The following is a 20,385-nucleotide window of genomic DNA, read 5'->3' as shown; positions in this document are numbered from 1 at the left end:
GGGTGGGGGCATGTCCCACCCGCAAATTACGCTTATGCATGCAATACTTTGAGGAAATTATTACAAATATTCCACAGAATGGATAGTCTTGTTTTATTTGTTATATATAATTTCCACAACTTTCCAAAATAGGGGAAAAAAATCTAGAGATTGATTACATTGGTCAGAGGAGAAAAATATGTAAGATATGCCATCACTCCCTCAGCTGTTGAATTAGAAACCCCCTCACAGGGCTTTTTGTTTGTTTGTTATTTACTGCCAAGGTAATATGACACAAAGTAGCATTATAAATGAGATATTTAAAAAAATTCTAGACTGCGAAGTTGACAACTGGTGAAACGCATCATCACAGTCCGTGAAAAGGGTCCATTCATTGGCCAATCTTAAGTCTCTATTTGATCATGTGACAAGACGACAATACTCCGGCAGCTAGGTTAAATGCAAAATCTGACTCATTACCTGAGCAGACCTAAGCAAGTAGTCATGCCATTCAAACATAAATGTTTGTAAGAAGAGACCAATATCAGCCCAAGTCCCCTCCCAGCAACAATATTTGTACTTCGTTATCGGTTCAGCACGCTTCAACTACACTGCTGCCCTCATGTAGCAGGTAGTCTAGCCTTAGGAGCAAGCTAGCTATCAATGTTAGGCTTTTGTGTTAGGTGTACATTTAAAGATATGTGAGTGATATGTTGTTTTTCAGAGTTGTTTTACTACAAAAAAAAAAAAAAAAAAGACGGCATTAAACTGCTGCAGTTGGCTTTGCCATTCCCCCAGATTGGACTGTGCATACTATGAACCCTGCTGGCTATTTTTGGTGACCGCAGTTTACCCCACTACAATAATGCATGGATGAAGGGACTCAGAGATTGGGGGCATTTGTCTGAACTACACGAGTTCTCTCCGTTTCATGTTCAAACCTCTGTGGTGTATGAACAGTGGAAACTTAATGGCACTTTTTGGAGCAACCTTGCATTCCGTTTGGGATTGCCAAACAGTAGGAATTTCCTTGCCATTATTGAGCTGCTGGAAACCTATGACCATGTGCTGCAAGAGCTGATCAAACGGCCCAAGGGGTCAATTAAATATCTCAGCCCCTCTATCCAAAATGAGCTCATTTATATTTTGTCACAGCGTGTTCAGCAGGAGATTACGGCTGAAATTAACCAAGCACCATTTTTTCCAATTATTATGGATACCACATAAGACCTGTCCAAGCGAGACCAACTTTGTCAAGTGTGAAGATATGTCACCATAGTGAGGAACCTAGTGGACATAGCTATAGATTTCAAAGTAACTGAAGCTTTTCTCGGATTTGAGAAAACGTCACATCTTCAACTTAACTGGAAAACAAAATCCTCAACAGCATTACAAAAAAATACAACAGAGTGGCCAATATGAGTGGCGTCTCTGTGGGAGTGCAGGCCAGGATCAGGAAAAAAGAGCCACTTGCGACGTATGTACACTGTGCGGCACATTACCTGAAACTAGTGCTGAATGATGCAGTAAAAAACATTCCAGAAGTGGCACAGTTCAGTTTGTTGCTATAAGGTACAGATATGTGGACATAATAAAAGCACTGTCAAAAATATCTCTGACAAGTGAAAAGAAGCAAGAGGGTGGTAAAGCAGCAAGAATAAAAGAGAAATTTACTTTCATTTTTCAAATGGTTCTGCAAACACAAATTCTGGAGATTGTGAATGCTGTAGCTACAATGCTCCAAGCTACAAATGCTGACATACAAGCTACAAAGGCTGTGACATTGCTGGACAATGCAATTCAGAGTTTGTCTGAGTATTTTGGCACTTTTGACCGGGCAAAGATGACAGCACAGACGCTCGCAGAAAAAAAGGGATTTCAGACAACTTTTGAAAATGTGAGTGTCAGGAGAATGAAACGTCATTATGACGAGTTGTTTGAAGATGAGCGCCTGTCCAAAGTAGAACGTTAATTCAGAGTCAACATTTTTAACGCTAATCTGGACACAATCATCAACCAGCTGTCTCAAAGATTCAACAGTATGCGAGCAACCTCTGGCATGTTTGAGGCCCAACACCCAGCTGATACAGATGATGAACTGTATGTCAAGGCAAAACGTCTGTATGACCACTACAACAGGGAAAAAGGATTTACGTTTCCTGCACAACTACTGTCATCCAAGACCTGTTTTAGAGCAGAAATTGCTCAGCAGTCCTAATCTACCAACTTGCCAAGATGTTGATTGTGAATCATCACTCCATAACATCCACCTATGGTGAGGTGTGCACTGCCCTGCTAATATTTTTGATATTACCTGTGACAGTGGCCGTGCGATCCTTCTCCAAATTCAAATTGATAAAGACTAACCTGAGGAGAAGCATGAGTCAGGAGAGGTTGAGTGGGCTGGCTATACTACCTATTGAACACACCAGAGCCCATGAAATGGACATTAATGTTACAGAAGCAGACTCATGAAATGGAACTGAATGCAAACAGGAAATTTATTGACAACAACAAGGCTGATGAACTGGAAGTAGGTGAGTGGGAAGTGCAATGCTGGATTGGAGAGTGGTGTGCTGGCAGTGAAAGGAATGTGTCTTCTTACAGGGATGGTGGTGGATCGATGGAGACGTGGAGAGAAGAGATGCAGGATCGCTGGAGACTTACAGGGATGGTGGTGGATCGATGGAGACGTGGATAGATGAGATCTGGTCACCTGTTAGTTTAGCATCGGCCTGGAATCTAGACTGGTGTAAGCAGGTGGGTGCAGACTCCAGGGCGATGCCGGACTTGCAGGTGACCAGGGCGGGGCCGGCAGCTCAGACGGCCATGGCGGAGACGACCCTTCAGGCGGCCATGGCGGAGACGGCAGCTCAGGGGACCAGGACAAAGCTGGCATTGAGGGTATTGCCTCTTTCTAGGACACCTGGTGGACTAGGTGGAGGTACTAAGTCTCAATCGGGCGGTGGTCCTGCGAAGAAGCAGATCGACAGGTTCTAGGGGGACTGAGGAGGATGCCCATATTGTTGTCTGTCGGTATAGGTCCGGTCTTCTGTTACAGAATGAGACTCAGGCGACAGAGATAAATGCAAACATGAAGTTTATTGACAACAACAGGTCTGGTAAACGGGAAGCAGGTGAGTTGGAAGTGCAATGCTGGATTATAGAGTGGTGTTCTGGCATGAAAGGAATGTGTCTTCTTACAGGGATGGTGGTGGATCATTGGAGACGTGGAGAGAAGAGATGCAGGATCGCTGGAGACTTGGAGAATGCTGGAGACTTGGAGAACGCTGGAGAAGTCAGGTAGATCGTAGGAGGAAAGGTGAGTAGTCCTCCTTCCAACCAACGAACGAGACCAGACAGTGAACAATGGTGAAGTGAGTCCTTAATTAGTTGGAGTGATGACTGTAAAGATGAGGTGCAGGTGTGTGTGATCAGGAATGACGTTCAGGTGGGAAAAGAGGAGAGTGATGGAAAATGTAGTGCAGGATCCTGGCAGACCTGTAACAATTAAGGACATTACCAAAGATTTTGTTCAGCAAAAGGCTTGTCGGATGCGACTCAAATAGGTAAGTACACATGTTTTTTCAAAGTATTCTTCTGTGCCCCCGTTTAAAAGGTTGTTATGTTTCGGGGTCAGGTCGCCGCCGACTCGCCGAGCAGCTGTTTCATTGTGTGTATTTTTCCTATTTAGCACCAAAACTTTGGAACAGTCTTCCTAACATTGTCCGGGAAGCAGACACACTCTGTCAGTTCAAATCTAGACTAAAAACACATTCTTTGACTTAGCATACACATAACACATTATAGATTTATATAATTCAATGTTAGGCTGCATAGATTAGGTCACCCGGAACCAGGAACACTTCCCATAAATCCTGATGTACTTGTTACATCATAAGAAGGATGGCGTCTACACTAATATTAGTCTCTGTGTTTATCCCGAGGTTTACCGGACCATTCAGAAAGATGCACAGCCTCCAGTTCCAGTTCTGAACAGTCAAGAAACCCTGGTATCTATCATGCCCTGCAGAATGTTCTATAAATGTTGAATGATGTTTACATGTGGTAATTGGGCACTCCATTCATTAATTATTATATAATTTATTATCCAGGAACATCAAAAGAGAACAATTATCCTGGAACATCAAAAGAGAATAATGTCGGCATAAACAATCCAGTAAAAAAAACATAATATCCCTGCTGAAAAATGCAGCATTAACTAGCATGAATTCCATGTTGGTCCAGGCTTATTTATGCTGGTTAGAGCTGGTTTAGTGCTGGTCTAGGTGGTGGACTAGCATATTCATGCTGTTATCAAGCAAAACTAACTGTTCTTTTCACCACAAGTCTGAAAGAATACATGTTATTGAAGAAAAATAGTCCAAAATCTCAAAATTGACCAGTGAGATTTTTTTTTTTTTGCCTGCTGTGTCGAGCAATCGGGTGAGAAGGAGCTTGGAAAGATAAGGTGACTGTAAGGATTCCACTGGAGGCAAGTTGTAGAAAGAACCCAATTGCAGTTTATTTCAACAAAACATAACAAGATTAAAGATTAAACATAAAACAAAGACATGGCGTGGCATGGAAAGACAAAAAACGAGGACGAGGACATGAACATGAACTCACACAACAGTGGTCACAGGAAACAATACTTGACAAAGACACTTGGCAAACATGAGGGCTTAAATACACAGACTAATGACAAGAAAAGGGACACCTGTGAACAATGAACCAATGACAACATGACACATCAGAGAAGGGAACACAAGGCAAGATTACATGACTAACAGGGAATCGCATGGAAACATGACATGAACAAACCCAAAACGTGACAGTGACCAAGAACCTGTTGGACATTCTGGTTTAGCTCCAGAGACCATATGTGGAGATGGGAGAAACTTAGGGAATGATAATCATTACTGCAACACTTCTCCAATTTAAGCTTTGAGGCAGACTTGCCAGATGGAAGCCTCTCCTCAGTAAAGAGTCGACACATGAAAACCTGCATGGAATTTGAAACCCAAAAAAACCCCAAAAAACCTCTCAGACTTGGATTCTCTGGTCTTATAATCATAAGTGTTCCCTTCTCTGATGTGTCATGTTGTCATTGGTTCATTGTTCACAGGCGTCCCTTTTCTTGTCATTGGTCTGTGTATTTAAGCCCTCATGTTTGCCAAGTGTCTTTGTCAAGTATTGTTTCCTGTGACCACTGTTGTGTGAGTTCATGTTCATGTCCTCGTCCTCGTTTTTTTTCTTTCCATGCCACGCTATGTCTTGCAGTAATGATTATCATTCCCTAAGTTTCTCCCATCTCCACATATGGTCTCTGGAGCTAAACCAGAATGTCCAACAGGTTCTTGGTCACTTTTTATGATCAAGACTGGTTTATTCATTTATACTAAATATTGAAGAACAGGTTAAGTAAAAATATAATGAATAATATAATGCATACACGTATCAAAGTTCTCCTTTAGCTAGTTTTACCAGCTAACTATTGATCTATGATCACTGAATGGCTTTACTGAAGTAAATGTAACGTTTTGTAACATAATGTTTAGAAGCTGTTTTATTGACATCTTTCCACGCAAATCATCAGCACTGATTAAGCGATTACATGGACATGATACATTTCGATAGGCTGTACTATTTCTTTTGACATAGGCCTACCTTCTGATGCGTAGCAGGTCTAGTCTAACCGAATACATTAACATTGTTATATCCATTAACATGCGTAAACTATCCAAGTTGTCATGACTGATATGTATGAATGTTATTCTCAAAACAAATATATGGTTGCACTCTCAAAAATAAAGACTCCAGGGATGTTTTAGCAGTGATGCCATAGAATAATAATTTTGGGTTCCTCAAAGAACCTTTTTATTAACATTCCTTAAAATAACTTACTTAATTCAAAAAACATTTTCACTATAATGTATTATTCACTATACATTTGTGCAATGGAACGATTCCATGGAAGTTAAAGGTTTTTCTTGGAACCATCAATGCCAATAAAGAACCTTTATTTTTTTAAGTGTACTGGTGTAAGCCAAAGTTAAGGATTTGAGGTTTTCTCATAGAACGAAAAGACTGAATGTAACTCCATTAAATTCTGTTCACACAATTTGTTTCCCATACAGTGAGTTCATCTCATGCTTCGAAAAGTAGCTATGAGGAAAAGAAAGAAATGTTTTGGTCACTTTTAGACAGAAAATCGAAATAAAATGATACATATACAGAAATATAATACAAATATAATTTCACTCACCAAGCCTATCACTTGAAGCAAATATCCATTCCTTAAATGTCCGCGCCAGCGAGCGCGTTGGGCCGTTTAGTGAAACTGACGCATATATACCCTATCTAACGGCAGATGAAGTAAAACCATGAATCTTCATTATGAGTCCTAATCATAAATACAGTGCATGTTCACAATAACAGTTTAAATAAAATAATGATTTAAACTGTTTTACTTCTGATATAAACATTTAGATTAAATATGCCATTCTCATTAATGGAGTTAAACACTTAAACTACATGAAATTTACTGAAAAGTTCATTAATATATATATATTCAATAAATAGCAATGCTTTTGAACACTTTTCCTTTGGCATGCTGTGTTTTAATTGTTTTAACTAGAGAGATAATTGCTTATCATGATAATAGCAGATTGTGCAAATAATTGCACAACAAGGTCTATCTGTTTCCATTAAAAATATAAATAAATTAAAAATACTATTTGGTCAGTGGAAAAGATTGAGAAAAACTTTCTCTGAAATGTATTTAACACTATTTGATTTATTTATTCAAAAACAAGGCAAGGATAGGTTACTAAATGTAAATGATTTGTATTATTGTAATGTGATGGCACATCCGTATTTCATATTTTCCTAATGTCTTGTACCGTTAAACATGTTATCACGTGGATGAATAATCATATGCAAATTATATGCACATGAGGATATGCATAGTAAAACTAGGCGTTGTAAGCTCCATATATGGTTATTTCGGGGAGGAGACGCATGTGCGCACAATCTTCTGCTGACTGGGATTTATAAAGTTAATTCTGCGCAGGTTCTGGCGTACGCACGGTTTTATAAGTCAGAATTTTTTTTTTGCGCACGCCATTTTTGGCTTTTGGGCGCACGTACACTTTTAGTAAGGATCCTACGCACAGTTTTATAAATGAGGCCCCTGGTGTTCAAATTCGAAGACCTAGCACACCTTGTCTATACTGGATGTGACAAATGTTGCGTTGCAAATACATTTGTTCTCATGTCAGAACAAATAGAATAAAATAGAATAAAAATAGAAATTGTTGCGTCACATCCGGTGTAGACAGCATCACTGATTATAATGGTTTTTATTTGCTTTTGTCACGTTAAATCGTAAACATGGTGATAACACAACATTATAATAGACATTTTATATATATTCCTTTAAGATGTGTTTTATAGTCAGAAGATTATTATTATTATTTTTTAACTCAATACAAAATTTAACAATTATTGTATGGGTGTGTTTGGTTCTCTTGGTCCAGACCAAAAAAGAAAAAGATACATTTAGTCCTGGTTCGTTAGTGTTCACAATGTCATTTTAACATAGTACAAAATAATAATAATAATAATAATAATAATAATACAGTGTTTATGACATTGTGATGGATCTGCCATGAGCAAATCACAACAACAACAAAAAAGTCCATAGCCACAAACAGGGAGCAAAGGGATCTTCAATTGTGAGTCTTTATTAAATCTTGCTTAAGCAAGAAAAAACTATGATCTCAAGCCTCATTAGAGAGAAGAAAGAAGCAAAAATTGTAATAGTTAAATTGATCAAGAAAAATATTCCATTCAGGTTAAATCACAGGAAATAGAAAGTATTCCAAGGAACATAATCGAGCCTGAGCCTCTCAAACTAACAGAGAACCAAAAAACAGTACCACCTTTCCAAGGTACAATTAGCAACAAGTAACTTTCTAGACAAGACATACACTGAATGTATAGGAGGTGGCCAGCACCATCAAAACAAAAAAGGGGGAAACAAATTCTCACAACAGTTACCAAAATACATTTAACAAAATTTAAAGCCATGGATACATTTTAATTGCAAAAATAATTATTTCATCAAAGTTGGTACATTCTCACTTCCTTTAGAATTCCCATTAAAACAGTTCAACTTCCTATTTGAACCTATTTGTCACTAGGCAGGGCCGGGTTTCCCGATAACGATGTATCTTAGCTCTTAAGAGCGCTCTCTACGCACAAGGTTATGAACGCACGCAGCAATTCCACGCGTGTTTCCCAAAAATGCACTTAACATGAACGTGCTACTTAAGAGTCGCTGTCCATTTGCGAAGTGCTGAAATATAACCTTATATGGAATCATATTCTGAACGTTTAACCTAATAATCGTCATCTGTTGTGGATTAGCAATCAAGACAAGTCTATATAAAGCACCTACCTACAGGCAAAAGCACTGAAAAATGGCTGAACAAAAAACAAACAAGAAAAGATACCTTTCAAAACATTCATACCTTTAAATGAATGTCCTTTTAGAGCGAAACAAATGTATTTTTAACAGATTTAAAGGACACTATACAAATAAGGGAAAACAACACACCTGGGAGGACATTGCTACCAACCTAACTGCAACCAGGGGTGTTCAAAGATCAGGGAAGGAGGTCTGCAAGAAGTGGCAGGATTTTGCAAGCCTGGCAAAAAGGAAGAGGGCTGCAATAAAAAAAAATTAGAATATTTTTTTTTCCCAGCAGAGGAAGAAAAGGCCTTGTCAATACTTAGCACAAGTGCTTCAGGTGGCATTTGTGGTGGTATTGACATCCATGGAGTAGTAGGGATAACTCAACCTGAGCCTGAGTCAGGTCCTTCATGCTCAGAGGAACCATCAGTTTAATCTGCCATCTCCCAGCACCTACCATCTCCTAGTCCTCCAAACAACCCTCCCAGGCCTCAGCCTCCATCTTTAGTTGTCCAGACTGCAGCCATAACACCTCAGCAGTTTGAGAATGTGTGTAGCTGTAGTCAGGACCTAGTGCAGTTGGAGAGGGAGAAGCTAAATGTCTTGAAAGACATTAGGCAATGCCTTCAAGAAGCCAATGAGAGGGACAACAACTTTCAACAGCAGCTCATTGAGCTCAAGAAGGCCAAGCTGGCCTTAGAAGAGAGGAGGCTTGCACTAGAGGAGATGAGTTTTGCAAGGCCCTCAATTTCTGTGCCAATTATCTTGCCAGAAGACACAGGTAATGTGATTTATTGTTCAATGGGGATTCATGAAGTTTCAGTAATTTCTTGTGAAATGTTTTCTATATGTAGGTATGACTCATCCCACTGTACAATGTCTTTTGCAGGTCCTGGGGAACTGAATAACCTAAATTAATAAAACTATGCTATGTTTTTTTATTAATAAAGCTAGATGCAAGGTTTTTGATGTCCATGTGTTTGTTGAACCATGCACACAAGGCCTAAGGCCATATTAAATACTATAATAATTGTTACGTAATGAGTTCTTCCCAGTGTTTCTGAAGTAAATTGCTATTGGTTGATGATTATTTTCAGACATAAGCATTTAAGTTTCAATATTATTAATATATAAAGTCTATATATTTAGCGTGACAAAGAGCATATACGTACAGTATGTACTTCATCTAGCCAATACATTTCTACAGCTATAGACAAAAAAGACATGTTTTACCAGTACTGTTCTATGTATACATAGTTATAAGAAGCACAACTTTTCCTCATTATGAACAGAGGATAGATTAATCTATACAATTTCTAAGCATGCCACACCTTAACTTTCTTCAAGGTAGGGCCTAATGTGATTGCTGAAATTGATAATAGGCAGTGGGATATGTGAACATTATCACAGCCTGATAACCTTCACATGGTTCCTTCAATTAAGCTAGGATTAGTCTAGAGTTTACACGGTACTAGACTTGCAGAGGAAATCATGGCTGCACTACAGCATGTTCTTCAATTGAGGGTCAGAGAAAGACAAAGACGACCATGAAGTAGATTGGTGACTTTAAATGCCTTCATCAGACAGCATCAAAAACCCTTGGATATCCTTGATGACATGGCTATAATTAGGCGATATCGTCTGCCAAGAGGACACATAGCCCAACTGCTAAATAGCATTGGACCTCAGCTGATGCGTGCCACCAGGAGAAATTTTGCCCTGTCCCCTGAAGTCCAACTCCTATCAGCCTTGAGATTTTATGCAACAATGGAGGCTGCTTGGGGACAGTGGTTTCCCACTGAGGCCATATCTCTTCACGTCTGTGGCTAATCCTATGAATAACAGGGAGACAAATTTCAACTAGGCACACCGTGACGTGTTGCACGTAGTATTGTGGAACGTACAATAGGGAGGTGGAAGATGCGCTTTCGGCAATTCACCAGTCCAGCGTGGTCTTTTGTTTGCTCCACAAAAGTGTTGTGCAGTAATAAGAGTAACAGCTATGCTGCACAACATTGCAGTGCAGATGAGAGTGCCCTTACTTAACAGGGAGGAAGATGAAGAGGTGGAGGAGGTGGAGGAGGAGGACGAAGATGGCATGGGACCACATGATGGCCAACCAAGAAATGCCCAATACATGGCTGGTTTTCGTGCACGTCAGCAAGTCATTGACAGATTTTTTTTTTAATTCATCCCTATTTTGCCCAGTCTTTGAAGCATATTTACCACATTACTTCTTTTATGATTTTTTTGTTCATTCATTTAATTTACATAAAAAAATGTCTTCCCCTTTTAATTATTTCATTTATAAATTAATTTAAACAAAAAATAAAGTGTACAATAAAGTACAATCAAAACCTTATATTATACACACGTTGCAGTGTAATCTGTTAAATCTAGATAAAAGTGTAATCTGCCGGTTGTCCTGTAGGCGACCTCATAAATCTGTCTTGTTACAATGCACTTGGGGATTTACCATTACTCCAGAGCACTCGTAGTTCTACAACGATTTTCAAGTGCTACTTAAAGCTGCAGTCCGTCGTTTTTCCTCTTTGTCGCCATCTCTGTTAGAAATCTGCAATTGCAGTTATTCGCGGAATTATTAACTGTGCGTGGGTAGTAAATCGGCATGAAACAGCGCGGATGAACACAATGTATTGAGGCTGCCGCGTTGCTGTGGATACTGTAACGTTACTGTCATCAGCAATCTCAGAGTATACTTTTTGAAAGTGTCAACATTAGAATTTTCATCGGAAAATGTCATCTGAACAAGTAAGTAACATTCACTTTTGTTCTGACCAAATTCGGGGGGTGGGGGGAAGCATTGCAGTAGCTATATCATGCTGATAAATCTAACGATTGCTTATATCACGTCAAAACGTGAAAAATATTTTTTCTGTAGCCAATCTGAAGTCCGAAGTCTTTTGGGTTTTACAACTGGTGAATCTCCAGTTGTCACTGGTGATTGTCGCTTTAAACTTTCGGGATCCGCCATACCAAGTGCTAAGCTAAACCCACCATCATCCACACACGCTAGCCGGGGACTCCTTCTCTATGTGTACAGAAGTGACGTAATGACGCAAAGACATGCTCGAAATTCCCGCGGAAATCCACCAGTACCACTGGAATTAAAATCATTATTACAAGCTTACCGTTTTGAATCGAGGTAAGGCAAGCAGATCGTTTTGAACACTGGCTGGTTACGTTTTTTTTCAAAAATGTCTTTTTTGATATTTTTAAACCCAAAAAAGTGCCGGACTGCAGCTTTAAGTTATGCTGCTTTTGGGAAACAGACCATAATATTAAGATCAGTCGTATAATGATCGTTTTTACGAACTTCTTAGGCTTATGATGCTTATGGGAAACGCAGCCCTGGTCCATTCCCACAACACACCAGGTACCAAACATTTCAAGTCAGCTTAATTAAACATTGAACTTTAACAGTATTAGCTATGTATTTTAGTATTGAAGTATTTTAGCCAAAAGGCTCAGTTCTCTAGGAAACCACTAAGTAAATATTAATAATGTGCTTAAATAAAAAAAGCTGCTTAAATTAAAACATGATTTAAAATTGTCTAAAGAAATAACCATGCCTTCAAATGCTCTGAGAACTATTACTGAAGATAACACCGTGATAACATGAATGTTCATGTATGAAACCCTGTCAAGACATTTCCTATTGAATGATGTCTGTGAATCTGTGCTGTTAATGAGACTTGTGCAGTTTAAACAAACAGCAATGGACACAAAGTGCCAACACAAAACAAACATGATCAGTTGTGTCATGGTGAGTCAAAATACAAACAACACATGAATGGAGCAATTCCAAGAGGGTCCTCGCATCTTAGTGCTTGGGCCCTAAAAAAAGACATGCATTTTTGTTCTTTGTCTTGTGGAGTTTAATCATCATTATATTTTTCGCCTCTACAGTTTGATAGTAGTATACCGACAAAAGTTGATTTTAGTTTTTTTTAATTGTTTGCTAATGGGGATTGGCATTCATTACAATAGAAAAGCATTCACCTGCAAATATGCGTGCTATGCTTTGTAATATGGGAGTGTTTGAGAACAGAATAGACAAAAAATAATCACATGGAAAAAAACACTCTGATGTCTCTCCAAACAGAGGACTGGGATAAAGAATCTGAGATTAAAGGAGAGTTGTCCTCAAATGACTACATCAAGTGATCATGAGTAAAATTCAGTAAACCACTGCTGTGGACTGTATCTCCCTGAAGCCAAACAATAACACAAGCAGAATGACCACAGTAGTTATGTTTACATGCACTAATTTTTGTCAGTCTGAATGAATCCAATCTGATTTCAGATTCTGATTCTGATTCTGAATATGAACCCTGAACTTTGCAATCTGATTTGTATATATGTTTACATGTGAATTACATGTATTCCAAACAGCACTTCAGTGCCCAGTCGCTGCATTCAGATTCAGAGAAAGCCACTGTGATATAGGATTATTTTTGTGCCTTTAAAATTGAGCGTAACTTTTCAAGAAATGATTGAAAAATATAAATATAAACATAATAATAAAATAAAAAAATCGCAGGCAAATTTTTTTAATTTGTTTTTAATACACTGCATGTTTTACGAACTGTTTTCTCTTTTTTCTGTTGCTGCGCTTCCAGAGTTTTCATTTACGCTTCTGAAGTTTTCGTTTATGCTCCCTGAGTTTTCGTTTGCCATTCAGGCACAGAACTCTCGTGGGGGCGGGGCTAACAGTGGCGTGTTCTCATTGGCTACTGAGTTTTTGATGGACAGATTCTTGACCCGGAAGTGAAGACGTCAGTGTTGCGTTTACATGTGAGCGTCTGTAAGCGGCTTCCCATTTCATTTTAGTGAAGTTAGGAGTTTTGTTTTTTAATTTAATCTGTGGCTGCTCTGTCAAGTCTTCGTCGTCGGTTAGGAACCTGGGTGTGCTCTTTGATACCAATCTATCATTTGAAAGCCACGTTTCTAGCATCTGTAAAACCGCATTCTTCCAACTTAAAAATATATCTAAATTACGACATATGCTTTCAATTAAAAATGTGGAACAGTTAGTTCATGCGTTCATGACCTCAAGGCTAGATTATTGTAATTATCTACTGGGTGGTTGTCCTGCACGCTTAATAAACAAAGTCCAGTTGGTCCAAAATGCATCAGCTAGAGTTCTCACTAGAACCAGAAAGTATGACCATATTAGCCCTGTTCTGTACTGCATTGGCTCCCCAAAGCCATGTCGTAATGGTTTAGCTCCCAAGTACATAGAATATCAAAATCAACTGCAGGCGGTAGATCCTTCTCCTATTTAGCACCTAAACTTTGGAACAGTCTTCCTAACATTGTCCGGGAAGCAGACACACTGCAGTTTAAATCTAGACTAAAAACGCATCTCTTTTACCTGGCATTCATATAGAACATTATACATTTATATTATTCAAATCAGTTAAATTATTATTAGGCTGCATAGATTAGGTCAGCCCGAACCGGGGACACTTCCTATAACACCTGATGTACTCGTTACATCATAAGAAGAATAGCATCTAGGCTAATGTTAGTCTTTCTATTTATTCCGAGGTTTACTGAAGGAAGCCGGACCCGGGCCGTATCCAGATCAGATGGACCTGCGCCTGGACCCATCCACAACGCATGCCTGAAGTGCCAGCCTCATCAGCCCTGTGAAGGCCTCATCGACACGACAGCCATCGGCACTGATCCTCAACAAATTCGTCTCCATACTGACATGATGACTCTGACTTCCAACCAGATGGAAATGGATAAATATTGTGAATATTCTGATCCAATCTGACCTGTAATGCTGCCTGAATAATAATCATATACTGTTTGCTCGTTGGCCAGAGGAGAACTGCCCCCCCGACTGAGCCTGGTTTCTCCCAAGGTTTTTTTTTCTCCATTCAGTCACCTGATGGAGTTTTGGTTCCTTGCCACTGTTGCCTATGCTTTTGGCTTGCTTAGTTGGGGACATTTAATATTCAATAATATTATTGATCTGGCTTACGTAAGGTGGACGATGATGCAATTATCTTCTAGAAACAAACTTTGTTGTATTATTTTCATGTTGTCACTGTGAAGCTGCTTTGATACAATCTGTATTATAAAAATAGCTATATAAATAAAGGTGACTTGACTTGACTTATTGCAGTAGCATTTATTATAAATGATTTATCCGTGCACATTATTGTTTTTTTTATTTATTCATGTGGCCTTCCCCTCCCTCTTGCAACTATATATTTTCTCTAATGACGTGTGTATTGGTACGAGGGCTGGACAACCTGTCACTCACATGAGATCACAGCAATAGCAAACCACAACGATCTAATGATTCATATGATTTCTTTCAAGAAGCCATTTTACTGGGATATACGTCACAATAGGGAAGGAAAGACTATCGCAACTTTTGGGCACTAGTCATGTTATTTTAAAGGATAACAGTAAAACAATTTTTTGCATGACTTGTATAAGGACTTAAACAACTCTCAACAACAATTTGCTTTGACCTCCATATGAAAAACATTGCAGATAACATAATTGAAGGAAGGATTTTACAATTTCTAAACTTGCATGAATATCTAATGTTTTTAACGTATGTTATTTAGATATTTACATTGGCATAATTGAATGGAATATGATTCATAACTTCCGGTTTCAGGCTTAAGCCTAGTCCCAGACTATGCATGTTTGAGCTGTTTTAACTGAAAGCAAATTGCTCTGACATATAATATCTTTTTCTGCCATTGTTTTGTCTCAAGATGCACACTTGTAAAGTTTCACACTGGACCTCCTTCAGGTAGTCTCGGGTTCGGGTCCGCATGACAGCTTTCACGTTAGCAATTTTTTTATGTGAACTGTGCCCCGTTTTGAACTAAACTGCCAGTGTGAAAGAACCCTAAGACACGTTTATAAAAGGTACTTAAATGCCCTAATTCAACTAAGGTCTAATCCTGGCTTAATCTAAGCTTTGTTTGTGAAACCAGGCCAGAGTGTTTTATCAGTTTTATTTATCTTATAAACTAATTTTAAGTTTTAAGGTAATTTTAAGTTTACTTCTGGTTTCATTCAATACACATAGATTACCTAAATGTTCAAAGCCAGTTAACAGTTTAAAAAAAATTTAAATGAAATGAAAATTAAATCCAATTCTTGTGTCAACAAAGTTCAGCTCAAGTGTCTTTCACTTACCTATAATTGACAGGCCAGCGAACCATCCACATGCGGTGGTAGGACAGGGAGGTGACTGAGAAACAGGTGACCAGGGTAAGGGTGTAGAAGGTGGAGACAAAGACCTTGCAGAGTCCTTCGTTCCACTCATAGTTTGAGTGTTGTCGGCGTAGCTGAATGACACAGTACATGGTGATGGGTATGCCCATGTTGAGAATGTGCGTGCCAGCCAGTGTGCAGATGAGGAATTCCAGTGGCTTCCACTTCTTCTGCTTGGCGCTCACACTCAGGATTCCCCAGGCGTTGGCCAGGATGGACACTCCCGAGCAGACCAGCCAGGCCAGTGCATTAGTGCTGATGACCTCATCGTTCATGATGGAGCAGCCTGCTGGTGAGAGCTGGTGGGGGGTGGAATGGTGAAAGGTATGGGAGCAGCCGCTGGCAGAGGCAGGTGCCAGGCCCGAACAGGCATTCCTACAGGGACGGGCAGTCCTTCCTCTGGATGTGCTGAGAGGATAGGGCGAGGGGCATAGCAGCGTGAAGAGGCACTGGGGTCGGGCAGAGAAGGAGAACGTGCACTGAGAGCCAGTCCAGGTTTGTAACAATCCTACAAAAGAAAAGACAAGACAGGTCTTGAAAAGACAAATAAGACAAGAGTGGAGGGACATGAAGAGAGATAGAAGATGGAGGCATTCAATTGAACTAGACTTAGGCTTTCTACACATATTGACCAATCATTTTCTATGACTTTTCCAGTCATTCATGGTTTTTACAATTCTTTCATAGAGAGTGCTGGGCCAGATAACATTTGTATTTCTGTAACCCATTGGTTCTCAATTCCAGTCATGGCAAACCACCTTTATGCACATTATGAGTCCGAAAACTTAAAAATGCTGCTTTCAGAGGATGCATTGCAAGGTAGAAATCTACCCAATCAGCATCTATGTTCCTCGTTAGTTTTTTCTGCATCCCTCCTCCACCCCGTCTCCTCACAAGGACTTGATCTAGCGTTATCACATGGTTTTTCCCTCTGTGACCTTGAGCCTGAGGTGTGTGAAAATCGTTCATATGATCATAAGACTATTATGTTTACTGTTTCTTGTGTATCTAATGCTTCTAATCCTATTACATATGCTCACTGGTCTCTGCTAATTACTTCTACTACCAGAAATGCCTTTTCATTAGGGTTCTGTGAAGCCACTCTATTTATGGAGTGCTGAGGAGCTCCCATATAGGGTTAATTCCATCAGTGTAAATGTCTTATACTCAGTGGTACCTCTACAGCACCTCAGACTCTACAACATAAACCCAGGTCAAAAGCCCTGGTTAGATGACTCCATACACTATCTTAGGCTAAATGGAAAAAAGACAAGCTCCAGGTCTCTTTTGACATGCTAAGAGATGTGTTATCCCTATATCAGAGAGCAGTGAAATCAGCGAAATCAAGGTATTTTATTCAGAAATCATAACATAGAACTGTCACTGGCCGAAAACGCTTTTCAATATTATTACCGCTACTATCAACTCTTCTGTCTGTTTGTTCCCTGATGTGTCCTCATCTATGTGTGAAGACTTTCTTAAATTCTTTGTCAACAAAATAAGGGATATAAGATTGGTGATGATTCCCTTTTCCTCTGATCCCTCTTTACCTGGTTTGCACTGCTGTTTTTAAACCCATTTCTGGCACTTATCTTCAAGAAATAGTATATCAGCTTAAGCCTTCGGGCTTGGGAGGAGCCGATAATTCAGGAACAATTCAGGTCTTTATTTGAAGAACCATGTGGAGTTTGTGTTGGAGTCTGTGTTGTGCTAGTCATTTCCTAGTATTAGCAGACTCCATGTCATAAAGTTGCAGTGTCGTCGCTGTTGAGTGCAAAGTCAGTAGACGAGGCGAGAGGCGAGACGCTCGGGAGCACGCATGGAGGTCTCAGTCACGTCACTGGATTTCGCGGCAAATCCGACCCGGAGACTTCACATAGAAATAGGAATACTTGCTTTCAGAGGTAATAGCAAAACCCGCCAAGTGGATCATTTTATTGTGAGATTACAACCCCTTCACACACAGGTAATAAAAAATGGATTAATTTTAGTAGAAAAACTCCATACAGCACCTTTAAATGAATGCATGTCCTTCATGTAAATGTATGTGTGTGTGATGATACATCCACATTACCACTCCTGTGCGGCCACCGCTCGGGCTGTCACAGGGCTCCTCTATTTATATTATTTCTCCATATTTCCTTAAACAATTTTGTTATGTAATTGGTCCGCATCTCCTGATTATGATAATTAGCTGTTTAGAAACTGGTATTGTACCTGATTTTTTTAAAACATGCAACCGTCTACATCTTGCTTAAAAAACAGAACCTAGACTCCACAGTGTTAGCCAATTTTAGACCCATCTCCAATTTGTCCTTTATCACAAGGATTCTGGAGAAAACAATCCTCCAACAATTGCAACGTTTTTAGCTGATAATATGATTTTTCAATCTGGTTTTAGAAAACATCAGTCTACTGAGACTGTACTTTTGAAGATTTTAAAGGGGTGATGAACGGAGAAATCTAATTTTCCTTGAGCTTTTGACATATCTGAAAGCCATATCTGCCATATCTGACATATTGGTCATCATACTATAAGAATATCCTGAAAGTTTCAGAACTGAAAACTTCCTTGTTAGTCCAATAAAAGCTTTTATTGACACCAGTCTCAGCGGAAGACAGGTTTTTCAAAGTGGGGATCTATGAAATCAAAGGGTATCGAACACCGCCTCCGCAGAAGAAGATAAACGCCTACTTCAACACTGCCTGTTTAGCCCCCCCTGTTTAATTCAGGCATAGCTAAATAACATAGGCCTATACATACAGTCGGCATCTAGTCAGAGTTGGGGGCGTGGCGAGGGTGGAGTCGGCGGGGGTGGGGGGGGGGTGGGGGGAACACAGCGAACATAATGTGTATTTAAATGACAAAAATCTCATATTACGAGTCATTGACGCCTGCCGAACGGCAACGGTACATTGCAAAATGAACTGCAATAGGTTATGATTGCCCTTAGCCTATTTAATTAAAAACTGGGTCAATGGCCCAACCAAATGGCCGGACGTGTCGTTTCCAGACATATTTTGTTATCTTGTTGAATCTTCAGGTATGACATGTACCGGTAGCTGTAGCGGTAATATTAGCCTATAACTCAATCAACTTTCGTATATGTTGCATACTATAACTCCATAAACCTTGTCATTTGTACGTATGCTTCACTCCAAACTATTAATCCTTTTGTAAAACGGTGATCAGTAGTACGAAGTTGCCGAGGGACTGTGTTGACAGTTATCTCTAACTCACAGACTGCAGTCTGTATTGAGTGTAGACCTCAAACTACTCCATAGGTTCACGGCTCGCGTCATTACGTAGCGATAGGCCTCCTTTCCAGTTCTGTGTGTTTATTAGCAAGGATGTAGAACTTCAATTCATAATTTGTTTGTTTATTGGTGGTACAGAAAACGACACAGCAACTCTTCGGCATGATTGTCCCGTGTATTTCAATTAGCGCCAAGGCAATGTTTTCCCCCACAGGCTAAATTCACATCATGTGACGGGGCGTTCCCGGGGGCGTTACCAGACCAACCGTCTGTATGTATGAGGTGATCATTGCTAAACCGAATCAAGCTACCAATAAACATGCCATTTACAAAATGTTGTGGAAGAAGACAGTCGCTACACAAGCTTCCTTTGGATTCCAATATTAGGAATGCGTGGTTAAAGTTTATTAAATCAGTAAATCAGTCACAATTTCTTAGTCCGATACAGGCTTTGCAAACAGACTTTTTCGACACTGATCTGCCAGCAACGCCACAAACATTAACTGTAAGTAACCATGTGTTTATTCTACTGCCTGATCTGCAATAGGTGATTTCTGATATGTAATTACTCAAGTTTAGATAAATTATCTCTCTCAAAATCTCTCTCAGCGCAAATTTATCTGGACACTTGCCAAAACTCGTTATGAAATCAATGACACTCTTACACTGCACAACAAAGCTCTTACTGTATTTACATCGTGTTTGCATTGTTATTTGGTGAAAGCATTTGTGAGAGTGCATAAATTGCGTTGCAATGATAAGATTTTTTCATTCACTCGATCTGTCATCTGCTCAATGCTCATCACTGCAACCTTTCATGTGATGGAATGTAATGGAATATAATGCTTTAAACAATACTTTTCACGATTCGTTAATCTCGATAGCTGTAATAATAAAACCATAGTAAAGGTTTTCGAGAGAGTTCCACATTTAATACTAGCTATTTCATATGCAAGCATGTAAGCCGATCACAGCAGTGGGCGTTTACACTGAAGCCTCACAGCAGACACACCCCTTAAAACAGAGCGTTCAAATCAGAGGCTAAAATCAGGCTTGGAAAAATGCCTTTTATTTCTAAATTATTACAATTGTTCATGTAAAAATCATACTAACATTATAAGGGCACCCCAGACAACATTATAAAATAATAAAACAATCCAGTTCATTACCCCTTTAAAGGTCAAAGAAAGGTCAAGCTATTGTCAAAACTGAAATTTCCTGGCTTTTTTAATGATAAGAGAGGTCTATGGGCTATGAAACTACCATATAAGTTTCAAAACAGTCAAATGCACATAGCTTGTATAAAGTAGCTGTGCCTTTTCATGAGCCGTTGTAACTTCCGTATAAATGTGATGTCAGAACTACACAGTCATTGCCTTCAGTCACCACCCCCA

The 20,385-nt window shown here is 39.4% G+C and overlaps 1 protein-coding gene across 2 annotated transcripts in view; it reads right to left on the bottom strand.

Annotated features, from left to right (window-relative positions):
- The window catches only part of gpr153 (G protein-coupled receptor 153), an 83,728-nt gene that overhangs the window by 33,786 nt on the left and 29,557 nt on the right, over positions 1-20,385 (bottom strand). For both annotated transcript variants that reach the window (XM_079637382.1, XM_079637381.1), the window contains exon 2: positions 15,656-16,241. In XM_079637382.1, coding sequence (XP_079493508.1) covers positions 15,656-16,008 — 353 coding nt within the window. In that variant the 5' untranslated portion in view covers positions 16,009-16,241. The remainder of the gene's footprint in view (positions 1-15,655; positions 16,242-20,385) is intronic.

This window comes from Phoxinus phoxinus (assembly GCF_949152265.1).
Source record: "Phoxinus phoxinus genome assembly, chromosome: 15".
NCBI classification, from domain to species: Eukaryota; Metazoa; Chordata; class Actinopteri; order Cypriniformes; family Leuciscidae; genus Phoxinus; species Phoxinus phoxinus.
Note: the sequence above shows the minus strand (reverse complement) of the source record. Positions and strands in the feature narration are given on the sequence as shown.